Raw genomic sequence first — 20,222 nt, 5'->3', positions numbered from 1 at the left:
GTTGTTGACTTTGTTTGAACGTGTAGCTGGCTAGGTAACCTCGATGGTTTCAGTACTACACCTTATCATGTTACAAAAGCAACTATGTAGCTAGCTAACATAGCACTAATCAAGACGTTCCTTTGTAATGTATTTAGTTTCTACAATGCTGCTCGTCGGTAATAGTTGGCTAGGTTTGGAAAAATGGCGTCGCGGGGGACGAAAATAGCTGGCTAGCTAACCTCGATAATTACTCTAAACTACACAATTATCAAACTATGACAAAGACAACTATGCAGCTAGCAAAATACTATCCATTGTATTTTGGTGTGTTTCTGTATATTTTGGTGTACTGTATGGTTGTTTTGTGTTGAATATGAAGAATGAAATAAATTGTCTATACCAAAAAAAGGGGAAAGGAGCTGAGTACCGAAATGGAACCGAACCAAGGGGCCAGGGTTCCGGTAAACCGAACGGGAGACGATCTGTTGCCCAGCAACGCTCCTCGGCGTCTTCTGGAGTTTGCAGTGTCTGCTGGGAATCTGAGGCCAGACTGAGCGACCGCCCTTTTTAGACGAACGAGAGAAGAGCAACGTTGCAAGTGTCGGGAAAGACTTATACGCAAAAACAACTGAATAAAGCAGCAGAACGTAACTTGAGGTATGTTTTCTGATGTATGAGGTGAAATATTTCAGGCAAATTATGTCTAAATTAGGAAATGTCTCAGGAAAAAGTGTATTTTAATGCGCGATTTGATGACGTACTGGCGATGGTCAAACTCGAAATGGGGAGAGCCTTTACGGGCCTATTTGAAAGGATTAGCTACTGTAACTTGTTGGCTAACGTTAACTGGATTGTTCGCTGCTTCTTATAACCCATTATGTAGTTAGCGTTGATATTATTAGGTACACATTCTGATTAAATATATATCGTTAAGTTTGATTTTACGGCCCTCGATTATAGCCCGAGGCCTTCTGCTGCAGCTAGGCTTGCTAGCTACCGTTAGCATTGTCTGCTATTTTCAATTGGTGAACTTGATGCCAATCATACTGCTGTCAAACGCATGATTGGCTGAATTTTACGTCTTCTCTTTGCATCGGTAATATTCTATTGGATAACACATGAGGTTGACGCGATTTTCCCGCCTCGAACGTCATATTTCATTACGAAAAAATCTGAAATACTGTTGGTCCAATTTGTGCAGAACACAAAACATACGACAAACAGCGATATTTCCCACAAATATTGCCCACATTGGCAGATCAAGATGGAAATATACAGTACCAGTCAAAGGTTTGGACACATCTACTCATTCAAGGGTTTTTCTTTATTTTACAATTTTCTACATTGTAAAATAATAGTGAAGACATCAACACTATGAAATAATACATATGGAATCATGTAGTAACCAAAAAAGTGTTAAACAAATCAAAATACATTTCAGATTATTCAAAGTAGCCACCCTTAGCCTTGATGACAGCTTTGCACACTCTTGGCATTTATTTTTATTTTACTAGGCAGTTAAGAACAAATTCTTATTTACAATGACGGCCTACCAAAAGGCAAAAGGCCTCCTGCGGGAACGGCAGCTGGGATTAAAAACAAATATTTAGAGAAAATTGTCTCAACCAGCTTCAGCTGGAATGCTTTTCCAACAGTCTTGAAGGCGCTCCCACATATGCTGAGCACTTGTTGGCTGCTTTCCTTCACTCTGCAGTCCAACTCATCCCAAACCATCTCAATTGGGTTGAAGACGGGTGATAGTGGAGGTCAGGTCATCTGATGCAGCACTCATCACTCTCCTTCTTGGTCAAATAGCCCTTACACAGCCTGGAGGTGTGGTGGGTCATTGTGTTGTTGAAAAACAAATGATAGTCCCACTAAGCGCAAACCAGATGGGATGGTCTATCACTGCAGCCATGCTGGTTAAGTGTGCCTTGAATTCTAAATAAATCAGACAGTGTCACCAGCAAAGCAACATCGCATCTCCTTCATGCTTCACGATGGGAACTACAAATGTGGAGATCATCCGTTCACCTACTCTGCGTCTCACAGAGACATGGCGGTTGGAACCAAAAATCTTGCATTTGGACAGATTTCTACCGGTCAAATGTCCGTTGCTCGTGTTTCCGTCTCTTCTTATTATGAGGGGTGTCCTTTAGTAGTGGTTTCTTGCAGCAATTCGACCATGAAGGCCTGATTCACGCAGTCTCCTCTGAACAGTTGATGTTGAGATGTCTGTTACTTGAACTCTGGGAAGCATTTATTTGGGCTGCAATTTCTGAGGCTGGTAACTTTAATGAACTTATCTTCTGCAGCAGAGATAATTCTGGGTCTTTCATTTCTGTGGCGGTCCTCATGAGAGCCAGTTTCATCATAGCGCTTGATGGTTTTTGCAACTGCACTTGAAGAAACTTTCCAAAGTAAAATATGGAATGTTGTTTGTCTTTGCTTATTTGAGCTGTTCTTGCCCTAAGCCTTACTTGGTAAAATACCAAGTCCATATATCTTCTGTATACCACCCCTGCCTTGTCACAAACCAACTGATTGGCTCAAACGCATTAAGAAGGAAAGAAATTCCACAAATGAACTTTTAACAAAGCACACCTATTTATTCAAATGTATTCCAGGGGACTACCTCATGAAGCTGATTGAGAGAATGCCAAGAGTGTGCAAATCTGTCATCAAGGCGAAGGGTGGCTACTTTGAAAAATCTGAAATATATTTTGATTTGTTTAACACTTTTTTGGGGGTTACTACATGATTCCATATGTGTTATTTCATAGTTCTGATGTCTTAACTATTATTCTACATTGTAGAAAAGAGTAAAACATAAAGGAAAAACCCTGGAATGAGTAGGTGTCCAAACTTTTGACTGGTACTATATATATTCATAAAAGCTGCAGAATGCCCAATGATAACATTGTATTTAAATCAATGTTAAAATCACATTACTGTCTGTGCATCAATATGCTGTGAGCATGTTGTTCATGTTTAACTTGTTTGCCCAGATGTAATTATACACTCAGACCATATAGTCTGTCATTACTGGTGATGTGAACAGTGTGCCATCTCTGCATGGATTTCTTCCTCATGTGCAGGTGAGGGGCTGAGCCATGGCAGATGAGGAGTGTGGTAGTCAGTTCCCAGACCATTATAAAGTCATGCTGGACAAACTGAATGAACAGAGACAGCTGGACCAGTTCACAGACATCACTCTCATAGTGGACGGTAAGCTCATCCTCAGTGATGTTTGTTGAATTGCAGAAAGTGAAGGTGCAGCTTTAGCTTGTCAACTAAAAGTTAATTATATATTTTGTTAATACAAAAACAGCCTTGATCAGCCATGTAGGTTAATGGTAAAACAAAAAAAGTTTTTCAATATCATTGTGTTAAGGAAAACTGCCCACATTGTATGAAGTATTCTATTATGTGCTGTACCATTCATGCGTTCATCTTACCTCTGGTCTGTAGGACACCAGTTCAGGGCCCATAAGGCAGTGTTAGCAGCGTGCAGTCAGTTCTTCCACAAGTTCTTCCAGGACTTCACACAGGAGCCACTAGTGGAGATTGAAGGTATGTACTGCTGAACCACTGATGTCTGTCTGTCATCAATCAAGAAAATAAACGATAGCAGATAGCGCTATAGCCCCTGAGAAACAAAACAAGGCCTATATCCACTTCTGACAATAACTATAAGACTATCACACAATAACCCAATGTACCCATCAATCCCCTGTGTTGTGCAGGAGTGAGTAACTCAGCTTTCCGCCAGCTGATGGAATTTACGTACACGGCTACGCTGGTTGTCAGTGGGCCAGAGGAGGTCAACGACGTGTGGAAGGCAGCAGAGTACCTTCAGATGCAGGAGGCCATCAAGGCCCTCAACAACAGGTTGGACGGCCATTATAACATCTGGACCCCCTTACTACTAATATAGTCCCTTACTACTTACTGTGCCTTCAGAAAGTATTCATACCCCTTGACTTATTCCACGTTTTGTTGTGTTAGACCAGGTATTCCCAAACTGGAATTTCCAGGGGTACACGCAATGCCGTCGGGGGTACGCCAAATAAAAATGTGATTTACGTTTTTTTTATATATATTATTTATTTACTTTAAAAAAAAAAAAAAAATATTTAAACAGTCCATTTATATTTTCCAACAGGGCTATACATTTGGGTGAGATTTTTTTCTCGCCTGAGTAGCCTCGTTTCACTGCCAAAAATAAAATGAAACCATCTAGTGTTCAGCGAAATAACAACACAATGTCAAATACAGGTAGCCTAGTCAAATAACTAACATCCAATCACATTAACCTCTACTCTTCTGCGAGAATTCCACTAACGGTCCGTATGTAGCCAAACGTAGCTGCTGCTCATTCCGTTTGCTCGAAGAGGGATAAATGGTTAAAAAAAGTCACACATACCAGAGACACATACCAGCTCTACTGGTAGACCTGCTACTACCAGCAGTACTACACCTGTCGACGACACAAGTTGTTCTCCTTGTTGTTAGCCCAGCTAACATGGACACTGACAGTTGTGAATCTGATGCAGCCGAAGAGCTACTGACCCCTTACCTGGGAATGCACCGAACAACAGACAGAGACATTGGACCATCGAAGAGGCGCAAATATGATGAGAACTACATTGATTTGGGGTTCACTTATGTTGGGAGTAGTGCCTTTCCTCAGCCACAGTACTTTCGCACATATAATACACTATCTCACAACTCGATGAAACCTGCACTCTTGCGCAGACATTTAGAAACAAAACATGCCAATTTGAAAAATAAGCCACAGGAGTTTTTGGGGTGAGAATTAGAGGTCGACCGATTAATTGGAATGGCCGATTAATTAGGGCCGATTTCAAGTTTTCATAACAATCGTAAATCGGTATTTTTGGATGCCGATTTGGCCAATTTTTTTAATTTTTTTTATTTGAGACCTTTATTTAACTAGGCAAGTCAGTTAAGAACACATTCTTAGTTTCAATGACGGCCTAGGAACGGTGGGTTGACTGCCTTGTTCAGGGGCAGAATGACAGATTTTTACCTTGTCAGCTCGGGGATTCAATCTTGCAACCTTACGGTTAACTAGTCCAACGCTCTAACCACCTGCTTTACATTGCACTCCACGAGGAGCCTGCCTGTTACGCGAATGCAGTAAGAAGCCAAGGTAAGTTGCTAGCTAGCATTAAACTTATCTTATAAAAACAATCAATCAATCATAATCACTAGTTAACTACACATGGTTGATGATATTACTAGTTTATCTAGCCTGTCCTGCGTTGCATATAATCGCTTAGGTACCAGTTGCTCCAACCATAAACATCAATGCCTTTCTTAAAATCAATACACAAGTATATATTTTTAAACCTGCATATTTAGTTAATATTGCCTGCTAACATTAATTTCTTTTAACTAGGGAAAATGTGTCACTTCTCTTGCAAACAGAGTCAGGGTATATGCAGCAGTTTGGGCCGCCTGGCTCATTACGAACTGTGAAGACTATTTCTTCCTAACAAAGACAGCCGACTTCGCCAAACGGGGGATGATTTAACAAAAGCGCATTTGCGAAAAAAGCACAGTCGTTGCACGACTGTACCTAACCATGAACATCGATGCCTTTCTGAAAATCAATACACAGAAGTATATATTTTTAAACCTGCATATTTAGCTAAAAGAAATCCAGGTTAGCAGGCAATATTAACCAGGTGAAATTGTGTCATTTTGCGTTCATTGCACGCAGAGTCAGGGTATATGCAACAGTTTGGGCCGCCTGGCTCGTTGCGAACTAATTTGCCAGAAGTTTACGCAATTATGACGTAACATTGAAGGTTGTACAATGTAACAGGAATATTTAGACTTAGGGATGCCACCCGTTAGATAAAATACGGAACGGTTCCGTATTTCACTGACAGGAAAAACGTTTTGTTTTCTAGATGATAGTTTCCGGATTCGACCATATTAATGACCTAAGGCTCGTATTTCTCTGTGTTATTATGTTATAATTAAGTCTAGGATTTGATAGAGCACTCTGACTGAGCGATGGTAGGCAGCAGCAGGCTCGTAAGCGTTCATTCAAACAGCACTTTCGTGCGTTTGCCAGCAGCCCTTCGCAATGCATTCCGCTGTTTATGACTTCAAGCCTGTCAACTCCCAAGATTAGGCTGGTGTAACCGATGTGAAATGGCTAGCTAGTTAGCCGGGTGCGCGCTAATAGCGTTTCAAACGTCACTCGCTCTGAGACTTGGAGTGGTTGTTCCCCTTGCTCTGCATGGGTAACGCTGCTTCGAGGGTGGCTGTTGTCGATGTGTTCCTGGTTCGAGCCCAGATAGGAGCGAGGAGAGGGACGGAAGCTATACTGTTACACTGGCAATGCTAAAGTGCCTATAAGTCTTCCCTTTGGCTCAGTTGGTAGAGCATGGTGTTTGCAACACCAGCATGGTGTGTGCAACGCCAGGGTTGTGGGTTCGATTCCCACGGGGGGCCAGTACAAAAAAAAAAAACATGAAATGAAATGTATGTATTCACTACTGTAATAAGAGCGTCTGGATAAGAGCGTCTGCTAAATGACTAAAATGTAAATGTAAGAACATCCCATAGTCAAAAGTATATGAAATACAAATCGTATAGAGAGAGAGAGTCCTATAATAACTACAACCTAAAACTTCTTACCTGGGAATATTGAAGACTCATGTTAAAAGGAACCACCAGCTTTCATATGTTCTCATGTTCTGAGCAAGGAACTTAAATGTTAGCTTTCTTACATGGCATATAATGCACTTTTACTTTCTTCTCCAACACTTTGTTTTTGCATTATTTAAACCAAATTGAACATGTTTCATTATTTATTTGAGGCTAAATTGATTTTATTGATGTATTATATTAAGTTAAAATAAGTGTTCATTCAGTATTGTTGTAATTGTCATTATTACAAATACATTTTAAAAAGCGGCCGATTAATCGGCACCGGCTTTTTTGGCCCTTCAATAATCGGTATCGGCGTTGAAAAAAATAATAATCATAATCGGTCAACCTCTAGTGAGAATTAAGACGACTTTTGAGTAGTAAGACGTATAAAAGCAACAGATACCATTAATAAGAAGGTGCTAGAAGCGTCTTATATGGTGAGCTACCTAGGGGCTAGGACAGGCAAGCCCTATACTATTGTGGAGGACTTAATTCTTCCTGCTGCCATGGATATGGCTAGAACAATGCTGGGGGAACAGGCAATGCCTTCATCAAACAACACTGTTTCACGACGCATCAGTGACAAGGCAGGAGATGTTTTGAAACAACTACTGCTTCGCATAGAAGCCAGTGAATTATATGCGTTACAGCTGGATGAGTCAACAGACGTGGTGGGCCTGGCACAGCTCCTGGTATATGTCCGTTACATTTATGGGGGATCAATTAAGGAAGACATCCTCTTCTGGAAACCATGTCTTTCATGGAGTTATCAGAATTCTATGGGAAGGTCTGCTCAATCCAAGATTACAACCAATTGATTACAGCATTACCCCAAAAATGGACGAGGCAGTTTGCAGTGGAAGGAGGTAGGGAACTGGTCTCTCTGCCCAATATAAAGGATCAACTGACAGAGGAATACAAATAGCATAAATAGGAAAATATACCAGTTTCATTTGAGGACTAAGGATGTTGACAGCTGTGCCATACAGATTGCAAAATAGTTGGAAAGAGATTTTTGATGTACCGATTTCATGGTACAGGGTGTATGAGGTGATATATATGAAAATAATGATGCAAGATTCAAGACTGTGCTTTTCAGCTAAAAGTATTATTTAGAATTCTTGCCACCAACAAAATGTTAAATAATGTGGCATTCAATCATTGAAGCTCTGCAGATTTTGTTGTGAGGATACAGAATCAATAGACCATTTATTTTGGTATTGCCCTCAGGTAGCCTGTTTTCTGGTTCAGGAATGGCTGAAAATGCAGAACATTGATCTAAAATTTACCCTAGAAATAAACTTAGTAAAAAAAGAAACGTCATTTTTTCAGGACCCAGTCTTTCAAAGAAAATTTGTACAAATCCAAATAACTTCACAGATCTTCGTTGTAAAGGGTTTAAACACTGTTTCCCATGCTTATTCAATGACTGAGAGAGGCTGGACTGAGGGCTTGTAGGCCTGGTGTAAGGCAGGTCCTCACCAGACATCACCTGTAACCACGTCGCCTATGGGCACAAACCCATCGTCACTGGACCAGACACGACTGTCAAAGTGCTCTTCACTGACGAGTCGTGGTTTTGTCTCACCAGGGGTGATGGTCAGATTCACATTTATCGTCGAAGGAATGAGTGTTACACCGAGGCCTGTACTCTGGAGCGGGATCGATTTGGAGGTGGAGGGTCCGTCATGGTCTGGGGCTTTGTGTCACAGCATCATCGGACTGAGCTTGTTGTCATAGCAGGCAATCTCATCACTGTGAGTTACAGGGAATACATCCTCCTCCCTCATGTGGTACCCTTCCTGCAGGCTCATCTTGACATGACCCTCCAGCATGACGATGCCACCAGCCATACTGCTCATTCTGTGCGTGATTTCCTGAAAGAGGAATGTCAGTGTTCTGCCATGGCCAGCGAAGAGCCCGGATCTAAATCCCATTGAGCACATCTGGGACCTGTTGGATCGGCGGGTGAGGGTTAGGGACATTCCCCCACAGAAATGTCCGGGAACTTGTAGGTGCCTTGGTGGAAGAGTGGGGTAACATCTCACAACAAGAACTGGCTAATCTGGCCACACCAGCTACTGACTGTTACTTTTGATTTTGACCCCGTGCCTTTGTTCAGGGACCCATTATTCTATTTCTGTTAGTCACATGTCTGTGGAACTTGTTCAGTTTATGTCTCAGTTGTTGAATCTTATGTTCATACTAATATTTACACATGTTAAGTTTTCTGAAAAGAAACGCAGTTGACAGTGAGAGGACGTTTCTTTTTTTTTGCTGAGTTTAGTACTGTTGGGAGATCTGGAGAGACCGGGTCAGTCAATTAATAATATACTAATACTCTTAGTAAAAGTATTAGTATATTCAACTCGCAGTCTGTGGATTCGATTAGATAGATTGAATTTCAATGTTAAACATCACAGCATAGCTGAAAAATATGTGGTGCGTAGAAATCCGAAGAGGGTGGCCAGCAGAGATAGGTGGGAGGGGCTGAGGTTTGGGATGTGGGAGTGGAGTTGTTGGGTGGGGTATAGAATGACGGTCAAAGATAAAAGTATAAAACAAAAAGTATGTTTGAATGACACTGAGGGACAGTGTTGTTACAGCTAATGCTGGGTTTGCCTGAGGCTGATGCCGTGCAGGTGTTTGTACACATGCATATACATACACTCTCATTCAAATATGCACATACATGGACACACACACATGTAAATAGTGCCATATATGCACTCAAACATGTTCTGTTGGCCATGCGGTCATGATTTTTGTTGTCCTTGATGTCTTTGTTGTTTTTTGCATTGTTGTTTTCTGTTTTGCTTTGTCTTTCTCTTTAAAAAAAAAAATCTGTTCTTGGTGCATGGGTCTTGAGGGTGGGGAATGGGATTCTTTTTTTAAATTATTGTACTTTTTACTGGGGGGAGGGGCTCTCAGATGGTTGAGGGGCAGCTCTTGGGGAACTGTGGGGAGGGATCTTGGAGGGCTGGTGGCCTGGCGGTTGGGAGCTTGGGCCGTTGGCTGATGGATCGCTGTTTCGGGGGCCCGTCTTTTGACCTTGTGGTAGATCTGTCGACGTGCCCTTGACCAGGGTGTTGACTCTGGTTGCTTCTGTGTGTTGCTCTGGATGGGAGTCTGTTAGATGACTAATGTGATGTAGTTGTTGAGTGGCTTCACTGCAAGTATATTATATGTTTTAAACATTCAATAAACAAAAATAAAACATTTTACATTCAGGCTCTAACACAACAATGTGGAAAAAGTCAAGGGGTGTGAACACTTTCTGAAGGCTAGCCCCCTTTTGGTGTAGTGTTGGGTTCTAAACTTGTTTAATGGTATCTGTAATTTTATCTGTTGGAACGTAAAGCATTTTGAATGAATATAACCCTCTCTCTTTCGCCATAGGATGGGTGATGGCACCCTCTTCCAGCTATCCCAGGCTCTGGCGGCGGGGAATAGCAAGGCCAAGAAGAGGAAAATATCTGAGACTCTTCCCTCAGTGGAGGGGGAGCAGGTTAGAGATCTACAATGGCACATTATGTTTGTGTGTCCCAAATGATACTCATCATCCTCTTCATCGTCCGTCCTTTCCTCCTGATATGTATTGCTGCACTGACCCAAGTCTGTCCTTGCAGGTGGAGATTGAGGTGGAGATCGGGGAGGGTACCATTGAGGTGGAGGAGACGGAGGTGGTGGACGCTGCTCGGAACACCCTGGCAGTCTCGGATGACTCTGCTCTGGCTCTGCTTGCTGACATTACCAGCAAGTACCAGCAGGGGGGGCTAACGCTGCATGTCCTGAAGAAGGAAGGACTGGAGGAGGTAAACAAAGCACTCTGTTTCTCTGTTGCGCATGTAAAAACCACACACTTGGAAGGACCGTGACTAACCTTGATTCAAAACAAAAAAAACAATTATATATATATATATATATATATAAGAATATGTTTTGTTGACGTTTCCAATCTTTCCCAAAGCAAGTCATCCTTTCATCTCAATGCATCCATACATCATGGAAAAATAAACTATGGTATTGGTGTGTGTGTGATCCAGGAGATGGTGTATCAGGAGGAGACGGTGACACCTCTCAAGACTCTCGAGAGTCTGGAGATGGTCGAGGTCCAGATCTCTCAGCTGGACAACATGTTCCGCTGCAACAAATGTGACCGCAGTTTCCGCCTCTACTATCACCTTAAACAGCACATGCGTGCGCACATGGCCGCGCTGGACAAGCCTCATGCGTGTTGCCACTGCGGGAAGGCGTACACGCGGGAGGGGGCGCTTAAACAGCACCTGAACACGTTACATTACGAGGCGGAGGAGCTGTCGCGCAGCCAGTCCCAGAAGAAGAAGACACACGTGTGCGAGTACTGTGACAAGCAGTTTGACCACTTTGGACACTTCAAGGAGCACTTACGAAAGCACACTGGTAAGAGTTATCATACCACGAGGGATTCATTCAGGGGTTATTTGTACTTTGTAGAGTCCATGCCCCAACGAAAGTGAGGCTGTTCTGTTGAAGGTGTTCCTAGTGTTTTGTACACTCTGTCTATAGCTGATGTGTATTTGTAGTTTCTAGGCAGACTAAAACATAGCATCAACAGCACTTCATTGCACATCAACAACACCTTTCTTCTCTCTGAGTGTGATCTCTTTGATTGTGCATTGATGAGTGAGTGACCTGTTCTTGTGAAGTGAATGTAAATCAGACCCCCTTAATAGGATCTCCTGAGTTATGCAGTGGATGTAATAAGTAGTTCATCCCTTGTGTGTGTAGGTGAGAAACCGTTTGCGTGTCCAGACTGCCATGAGCGCTTTGCCAGGAACAGCACATTGAAATGTCACATGGCTGCCTGTCAGAATGGCGCAGGGGCCAAGAAGGGACGCAAGAAACTCTACGAATGTCAGGTGCAGAGAATGCTCTTGTTTTTTTCTCCTGATTTATAAAGAGTAAAAATCACCCATCACATCCCTGAGTAGAGCATATGCTGGATTGTAAAATGACCTCTCCCCCCTCCCCAGGTGTGCAGCAGTGTGTTCAACAGCTGGGAGCTGTTTAAAGACCACCTGACGACACACACGGGAGAAAAGCCTAACCACTGCACCATGTGTGACCTCTGGTTCACCCAGCCCGACGACCTCCGCCGACATCTCCGCCGACATCTCAGCGACCTGCACGGCGTCACAGACGACAAGCTGATAACCCAGGAACTGGTCATTGCCACCGCCGCCGTGGCAACGCAAGAGGAAGGGGCCGGGGAGGAGAAGGGAGGCAAGAGGGAGACCCTTCTACTAGAGGACGGGAGAAGCGTGGAGCATGTTACCGTGGAGCCCGTAGGTGTGGTAGCATTGGCGGAAACAGCCATGTTGGTGGATGGGGAGGTGACCGAGATGTGTGAGGAGGACATAGAGAGACTGAAGGAAGCGGGTGTTGAGATCCGGGTGGTGCAGGTGTCAGCAGAGGGACAGGTGAACTCTGAGATCCAGGTGGAGGGGAGCGAGGTGGAGGTGGAGGAGGATTCGCAACCGGCTATTGCTGTATGAAGCAGGAGCGGGGCGACATCTCAAATCATACCCTATTCCCCATAAATACACTACCTTGGCTCTGGCTAGAAGTAGTGCACTGTATGGGGAATAGGGTTTTATTTTAGATGTGCCCGCTGATTTTTGTCAAACTGGAAAAGCTCCCCCTTACCCCCTTCACCCTATGAAATAATAGGGTAACGGAGAAACGAGGATTGGAAGTTACTCATATTTCTAGAGGGTATTTATTTGGAGCCTGATGTCATGGCTCTGTCTTCCTCTGTCTGGCAGAGCGAGACCGGCTGAATGCCTTCACAATGAACCCGTTCAAGGTTTCGTTTCAATCTTTTTTGTTGTTGCTTTCTTTTGTTTTTTACACTTTAGGATGTACATTTGAGATGATCAATATTAATTTGCTAAGACAATATGCCATCCATAAAGATACCTATTCATTTCTATGGTGTCACCAGCAAACACCATTTATTGATTGGGATGCACCGTGTGTTATACTGTCAAACGGCTGCAGACATATTGCTGATATGCCTCACTGACGCCACACATTTCCCAGTTTGAACCCATCTGAAGCACAGATCTGTTTGTCGAAAAATAATTCAGAGCTTGACTAAAGAAAGAGCATGTTTGTAATGGTGTCCAGCCCCTAACTGATAAAAATAGCTTTATTTTCTTAACCTTTTAATCAGTTTGTTTAGCAGAATAATAGCTGTTAGCGTGCGTACGTTTGCCCCCCCTCCCCCGCAAATTCCCTGCTTGACTTCCTATCTACCTCTTCCTACTTCCTGTTCTGACTGCAGCCCACTAAACACTGGGTTTTATGTATGACACTGTTACAGCATGATACTCCTCAGAAACAGAAGTAAGAAAGTATTAAGTGAAAACGTTTTGTTTGTTTTTATTTGACACATGTTCATAGTTGTATTGTTTTATTTGTACAGAGCAATAAAGAAGTGATGTAATCAATACATTTGGAATTCTCAAAATGTTTCTACACCAGTATTTCTTACAATGCTTTCAAACGTGCCTTTCTGAGATGTGGAAGGACTGAAGATTAGATGATTAGCTTACTAAACATGAAGAATGAACCCCCAAAAAAATGTATGTATGCTTGTAAATATAAATGTGGCTGATGTAAACCACAGTGGTTCTGTTGTTATTGTTTACTGCGTGTCTCTCTGCCTGTCACTCTTCTTCTTTCCACCACAGCAGAAGGACCTGGATAGGGCAGCATACAGACAGGTTCATATCAACAGTGGTGACGATGGCGTCCAGAAAACATTGTCATCCTCAAGGAAACTGCTTATGTAACCTTTGGTTATCCTGCCAGTGCCTGGTCAAATAGGGTTAAGGACGTGTGGACAGGGAATTCGGACTATGATCTTCCTAATGGTTATCTTCAGAATGTTCTGACTCGGAACAACTGGGGCCCCATCACTGGCTACCACATCGTTGGCTGTTGGCGTCATCCTCTGATTAACCTCTGGCAGGAGGAACTCAATGCAGGAATCCAGAGATGATGAAACCAGAGAGGCTTCTGAAGATGTGTTGGCCTGGCTCTCGTCCCCAGTGTTGGTGATAGTCTCATCAACAGCGAAGTTGTCTTCCCCGGTGTTGGTGATGCTCAGGTGGAGTGCAATGGTGGAGGTGCTTTCCTCTGCCCTAGAGATACTCAGGATGACTGTCTCATTATGTTTTTTTGTGTTTCTTCCGTTCAGACCGAGTGGGCGCTCCGCACCACGCCCCTAGAGACATCTGTGACTTGCTTTGCTCTACGGAGCAGGGCGCAATTGAAAGGAGTGATAACTGGGGTGGCATTAAGTGTTGAAGATCAACTGAAATTGAAGATTCCTGTTGTCTGTGTCGCCCGCCATTTGATGTGACGCAGATCCGGTGGAGAGTGTGGTGAAACAGAGAAGACAGTCTGTCCTACTGAGTTTTGATGCAAGGTCATTACCCAACAGTCAAATTAGGATGTGTCAGTTGTCCCGAACCTATTATAGTGTTTTAGGTGCCAAGCTTATGGTCATGTTGCAGCAGTGTGTAGAATGGAGATTTCTGGATGAGAAGTGTGCAGGAGGGCATTAGACAAAGCAATGTTTAGTATCGGTGGAAAAAGTTGGGTGTGTTAACTACCCATGGTGCGGGAAATCCGAAGTGTCCGGTGAGAGAGAGAGAGAGAGAGACAAGTTGAGGTTGCTAGGATCAGAGTAGTACAGATACAGAAGGTGTCGTATGCTGAGGCAGCGAAGAGAGTAGCAGAGGAAGATGATGGGTCCAGGGCAAGGGATCCTAAGAGGATCCCTGTGAGTAGGCTGAGGCCAATATAGAGTGATAGGAATAACATGTGCTTCTGTAATGTTGGATTCTTAGCATTCATAGCCATGGTTCTCAACTGTACCGCAGAAATGGAATGTGAATCACAGAAAATAGATGTTGTGGTGGCAGCTGCAGAGAAGTACTTGGGTTTACGAGATTTTACTGCAGACGAGTTACAAGGTGTGTTGAACGATAGTGTCCCCTCCCAGGCTGCGGGACTGGTGTAGGATCAGATAAGACCAAAGTAGTGGAATAGTGAAGTTTTAACGGGTGTAGGGTTAGTTGGTAGGGCAATTTTTCTTCCCTTTTTGTGTAATGACTTCACACTCCAGAACAGTAGGCTGACACACAGCCCATACAGTAAGTGGCAGCATCCACCTCTAACCTATGTTTGTGGACCGCCATAATACCGAAGAAGAAGGCCTGCCTAGCATTATCCAATGAGGTTGCAGGAACCGGTAAAGTCCCATATTTTGTGTCCTGCATGGAAGTTTGATTTGGGGACAGTGCTCGAGCTAGTGGACATGTTGCATGGCAGCTGCGGGCGGATTGATACTGAGTTTCCTGAAGTCCCACACGGAAATGGAATTCATGTCAAGGGACCGGGCGAGGAAGATGGCGGATGGCAAAGCCGAGTACTTTCTTCATTGAGACAAGTACAGAAGAAAAAAATACATGTTATCCACCTGAATGTCCTGAGCAGTCGCTGGATAGGGAACTCGAAATCATCCCTTACAGAAATGAGGAGAAAGAACCTGCGTCGTGAGGTGAGGGCTTCCGATCCTCACCCCAATGATCAAAAAAAAAATGCCCGAGATGACTCTGGTCTAGTGGGAGTAGGACTCGTGGAGAAAGTGGATCCATGCCTTTTGGCTGATCTGTTTGTGGTATCAGGCTGGGAAAGGGAGGCGGTCAAATGATCAATTTGCTCAAAGTATCCAGAGCTGGCCTTGCCTGCTGCTCAGAAGGAGATGGTGCTGCGTGGAGCGCCGCTGAAAGGAGTGATAACTGGGGTGGGGTTAAGTGTTAAGGTGGATCAACTGAAGTTGGGGATCCCCGGTGTCTGTGATGCATGTCGTTTGGTGCGACACAGACCCGGTGGTGAGCACAAGACTGGGGAGACCCTGTGTTTTTTTGAGAAATGTTTGCCAGATCAAGTCATGGTAGGGTATATAAGTTATCCCATGAGAGCTTTTGTTCTGATCCCAATATGGTGTTTCAGGTGCCAATTTCATGGTCATGTTGCAGCAATATGTTGGAGGGAGATTCTGAGGTGTGAGAAGTATGCAGGAGGGCATGGGACACTAGAGTGTGTAGCTTCTCCCTTTGCCATCAGAACAGCCTCAATTTGCCTTGGCATGCACTCTACAGGGTGTCTTAAGCGTTCCACAGGGATCCTGGCCCATGTCGGATTCACATTCACAAGAACAGGTCACTCACTCATCAATGCACAATCAAAGCGCTCATACTCAGAGAGAAGAAAGGTGTTGATAAGTGCAATGAAGTGCTGTTGTTCTTATGTTTTAGTCTGCCTAGGAACTACAAATACACATCAGCTGTACACAGAGTGTACAAAACATTAGGAACACCAACATGTGTGTTGGACTCTACAAAGTGTCAAAAGCGTTGCATAGGGATGCTGGCCCATGCTTCCCACAGTTGTCAAGTTGGCTGGATGTCCTTTGATTGGTGGACCATTCTTGATACACACAGAAAACTGTTGAGTGTGGAAAAACTCAGCAGTGTTGCAGTTCTTGACACAAACCAGTGTGCCTGGCACCTACTACCATACCCCGTTCAAAGACACATTTTTTGTCTTTCCCATTCACCCTCTGAATGGCACACATACACAATCCATGTCTCAATTGTTTCAAGGCTTAAAAATTCTTCTTCAACCTGTTTTCTCCCCTTCATCTACACTGATTGAAGTGGATTTAACAAGTGGCATCAATAAAGGATCACGGCTTTAACCTGGTCAGTCTATGTCGTGGAAAGAGCAGGCGTTCCTAATGTTTTGTACACTCAGTATGCTGTGGCAGTGAGAAAAGTAGAGGATGGTGTAAGAAGTGTGAGGGAGCCTAAGCGGATCCCTGTGAGTAGTAAGGATCCATATGCCATACATTTTACCTGGCACCCAAAAGTACTCGTTTTGAATGCTTAGCAGGACAGGAAAACTCCAATTCACGCACTTATCAAGACAACACATGGTCATCCCTTTTGCCTCTGATCTGGCAGGCTCATTAAACACAAATGATTTATACTTTTACTTTTGATACTTAAGTATATTTTAGCAATTATATTTACTTTTGATAGTGAAGTATATTTAGAACCAAATACTTTTAGACTTTTACTCAAGTAGTATTTTACCAGGTGACTTTTACTTGAGTAACTTTCAATTAAGGTATCTATACTTTAGTATGACAATTGGGTACTTTTTCCACCACTGACGCTAAGAATCCAACCTTACTGAATCATATAGTGCATTCGGAAGGTATTCAGACCCCTTGACTTTTTCCACATTTTGTTCCGTTACAGCCTTATTCTAAAATTGAATGAATAATTTTCCCCCCTCATCAATCTACACACAATACCCCATAATGACAAAGCAAAAACAGGTTATTCGAATTTTTTTTGCAAATGTATTAAAAATAAAATCATGTCATATTTACATAACAATTTAGACCCTTTACTTGGTACATTTTGAAGCATCTTTGGCAGCGATAACAGCCTTGAGTCTTCTTGGGTATGACGCTACAAGCTCTTTCAGGTTGGATGGGGCTGCACAGCTATTTTTTCGCTGCACAGCTATTTTCAGGTCTCTCCAAAGATGTTCGATCGAGTTCAAGTCCGGGCTCTGGCTGGACCACTCAAGGACATTCAGAGGCTCAGAATAAGTTAGAGGAGAAAAAAAGAAATGGAGGAACTTATTTAAGAAAACTCAAGTGTAATATACTGCTCAAAAAAATAAAGGGAACACTTAAACAACACAATGTAACTCCAAGTCAATCACACTTCTGTGAAATCAAACTGTCCACTTAGGAAGCAACACTGATTGACAATAAATTTCACATGCTGTTGTGCAAATGGAATAGACAACAGGTGGAAATTATAGGCAATAAGCAAGACACCCCCAATAAAGGAGTGGTTCTGCAGGTGGAGACCACAGACCACTTCTCAGTTCCTATGCTTCCTGGCTGATGTTTTGGTCACTTTTGAATGCTGGCGGTGCTTTCACTCTAGTGGTAGCATGAGACGGAGTCTACAACCCACACAAGTGGCTCAGGTAGTGCAGCTCATCCAGGATGGCACATCAATGCGAGCTGTGGCAAGAAGGTTTGCTGTGTCTGTCAGCGTAGTGTCCAGAGCATGGAGGCGCTACCAGGAGACAGGCCAGTACATCAGGAGACGTGGAGGAGGCCGTAGGAGGGCAACAACCCAGCAGCAGGACCGCTACCTCCGCCTTTGTGCAATGGAGGAGCTGGAGGAGCACTGCCAGAGCCCTGCAAAATGACCTCCAGCAGGCCACAATTGTGCATGTGTCTGCTCAAACGGTCAGAAACAGACTCCATGAGGGTGGTATGAGGGCCCGACGTCCACAGGTGGGGGTTGTGCTTACAGCCCAACACCATGCAGGACGTTTGGCATTTGCCAGACTACACCAAGATTGGCAAATTCGCCACTGGCGCCCTGTGCTCTTCACAGATGAAAGCAGGTTCACACTGAGCACATGTGACAGACGTGACAGAGTCTGGAGACGCCGTGGAGAACGTTCTGCTGCCTGCAACATCCTCCAGCATGACCGGTTTGGCGGTGGGTCAGTCATGGTGTGGGTTGGCATTTCTTTGGGTGGCCGCACAGCCCTCCATGTGCTCGCCAGAGGTAGCCTGACTGCCATTAGGTACCGAGATGAGATCCTCAGACCCTTGTGAGACTATATGCTGGTGCGGTTGGCCCTGGGTTCCCCCTAATGCAAGACAATGCTAGACCTCATGTGGCTGGAGTGTGTCAGCAGTTCCTGCAAGAGGAACGCATTGATGCTATGGACTGGCCCGCCGTTCCCCAGACCTGAATCCAATTGAGCACATCTGGGACATCATGTCTCGCTCCATCCACCAATGCCACGTTGCACCACAGACTGTCCAGGAGTTGGCGGATGCTTTAGTCCAGGTCTGGGAGGAGATCCCTCAGGAGACCATCCGCCACCTCATCAGGAGCATGCCCAGGCGTTGTAGGGAGGTCATACAGGCACGTGGAGGCCACACACACTACTGAGCCTCATTTTGACTTGTTTTAAGGACATTACATCAAAGTTGGATCAGCCTGTAGTGTGGTTTTCCACTTTAATTTTGAGTGTGACTCCAAATCCAGACCTCCATGGGTTGATAAATTGGATTTCCATTGATTATTTTTGTGTGATTTTGTTGTCAGCATATTCAACTATGTAAAGAAAAAAGTATTTAGTAAGATTATTTCTTTCATTCAGATCTAGGATGTGTTGTTTAAGTGTTCCCTTTATTTTTTTGAGCAGTGTATATTATAAAAATAAAGCAAACTGAATGGAATATGGGGAGAAATGCACCAAATTTAATTTACTGAAACTTGTTACAAATGACGGAGTTACCCATGATTCACCAAATTTTGAAAGAGGAAGCAAAGTACTTTAAGCATATGTTTTTGTTTCAGTCTCCTCCATCTCCTCTAACCGAAGCTAATTGAATGGATTTTTTTCTATTAATAATGTAAAATTAACAGACGTACAGAAAGACTCATGTGAAGGCGAAAATACAAAGGAGGAACATATTGATGCAATTAAAGCCTTTAAGTCCAGGAAAACTCCAGGGCTGGATGGCATATCAGTTGAGGTATACAAAACCTTTTTTGATGTACTCAGAGGACTGTTACTGGCATGTTTTAACAACTCAAATGTAAATGGTAGATTATCAGACACTCAACAAGAAGGTCTGATTTCATTATTACTGAAACAGGATACAAGTGGAAATATAAAGATCCAGTCCATTTAAAAAATTGGAGGCCCCTTAAACTTCAGTGTTGTGATGCAAAATGTATAGCTCATAGAATTAAAAAGGTTGTCACGTCCTGACCAGTATTAGGGATTATTTGTAATTGTAGTTTGGTCAGGACGTGGCAGAGGGTATTTGTTTTATGTGGTTCGGGGTGGTTGGTTGTGTATTAGGGTGTTTGATTTGTGAGTTCTGGGTTTTGGGTATGTTCTAGGTTTGTATTTCTACGTTCTGTCTAGTTTAGTTTTCTATGTTTAGGTTTGGGTGTTGGACTCTCAATTGGAGGCAGGTGTGTCTAGTTGCATCTGATTGAGAGTCCTATATATAGGTATGTGTTTGGGTTTGTGAGTTGTGGGAGATTAATTGCTGTGTATAGCTTTGTGCCTTACAAGCCTATTAGTCGTCGTCGTCGTTTTCCTGTGTACGTGTTTTGTTTTCGGTTTACCTTCTTATCCATAATAAAAAGATGAGTACACATAACCCCGCTGCGTATTGGTCCACTTTCTCCGACGATGATTTCTCTCTATCTTCAGACGACGAAGAGTGTGACAAAGGTATTGTCGGACATTATTCATTCTAATCAGACAGGTTTTTTACAAGGACGATACATGAGAGATAATATAAGGCAAGTACTGGAAACAATAATTGTTTAACAATTTTTTGGTTACTACATGATTTC

The 20,222-nt window shown here is 43.4% G+C and overlaps 1 protein-coding gene across 3 annotated transcripts; it reads left to right on the top strand.

The window, feature by feature from the left end:
* The first annotated feature begins 500 nt into the window (after positions 1–500).
* LOC106580618 (zinc finger protein 131) lies at positions 501–13,342 on the top strand. 3 transcript variants are annotated; one of them, XM_014161868.2, is made up of 9 exons: positions 501–639; positions 3,081–3,210; positions 3,454–3,555; positions 3,729–3,873; positions 10,075–10,183; positions 10,305–10,490; positions 10,722–11,097; positions 11,446–11,576; positions 11,691–13,342. In XM_014161868.2, exons 2-9 carry the CDS (start codon positions 3,096–3,098, stop codon positions 12,210–12,212), a joined length of 1,686 nt encoding a protein of 561 aa, XP_014017343.1. In that variant the 5' UTR covers positions 501–639; positions 3,081–3,095; the 3' UTR covers positions 12,213–13,342. The 3 variants fall into 3 exon arrangements, with proteins under 3 accessions (XP_014017343.1, XP_014017345.1, XP_014017344.1); XM_014161870.2 differs by lacking the exon at positions 501–639 and adding an exon at positions 774–884; XM_014161869.2 differs by lacking the exon at positions 501–639 and adding an exon at positions 1,167–1,272.
* Positions 13,343–20,222: the final 6,880 nt, after the last annotated feature.

The sequence above is a fragment of the Salmo salar genome, chromosome ssa20, assembly GCF_905237065.1.
Source record: "Salmo salar chromosome ssa20, Ssal_v3.1, whole genome shotgun sequence".
Taxonomy (NCBI): Eukaryota; Metazoa; Chordata; class Actinopteri; order Salmoniformes; family Salmonidae; genus Salmo; species Salmo salar.
Note: the sequence above shows the minus strand (reverse complement) of the source record. Positions and strands in the feature narration are given on the sequence as shown.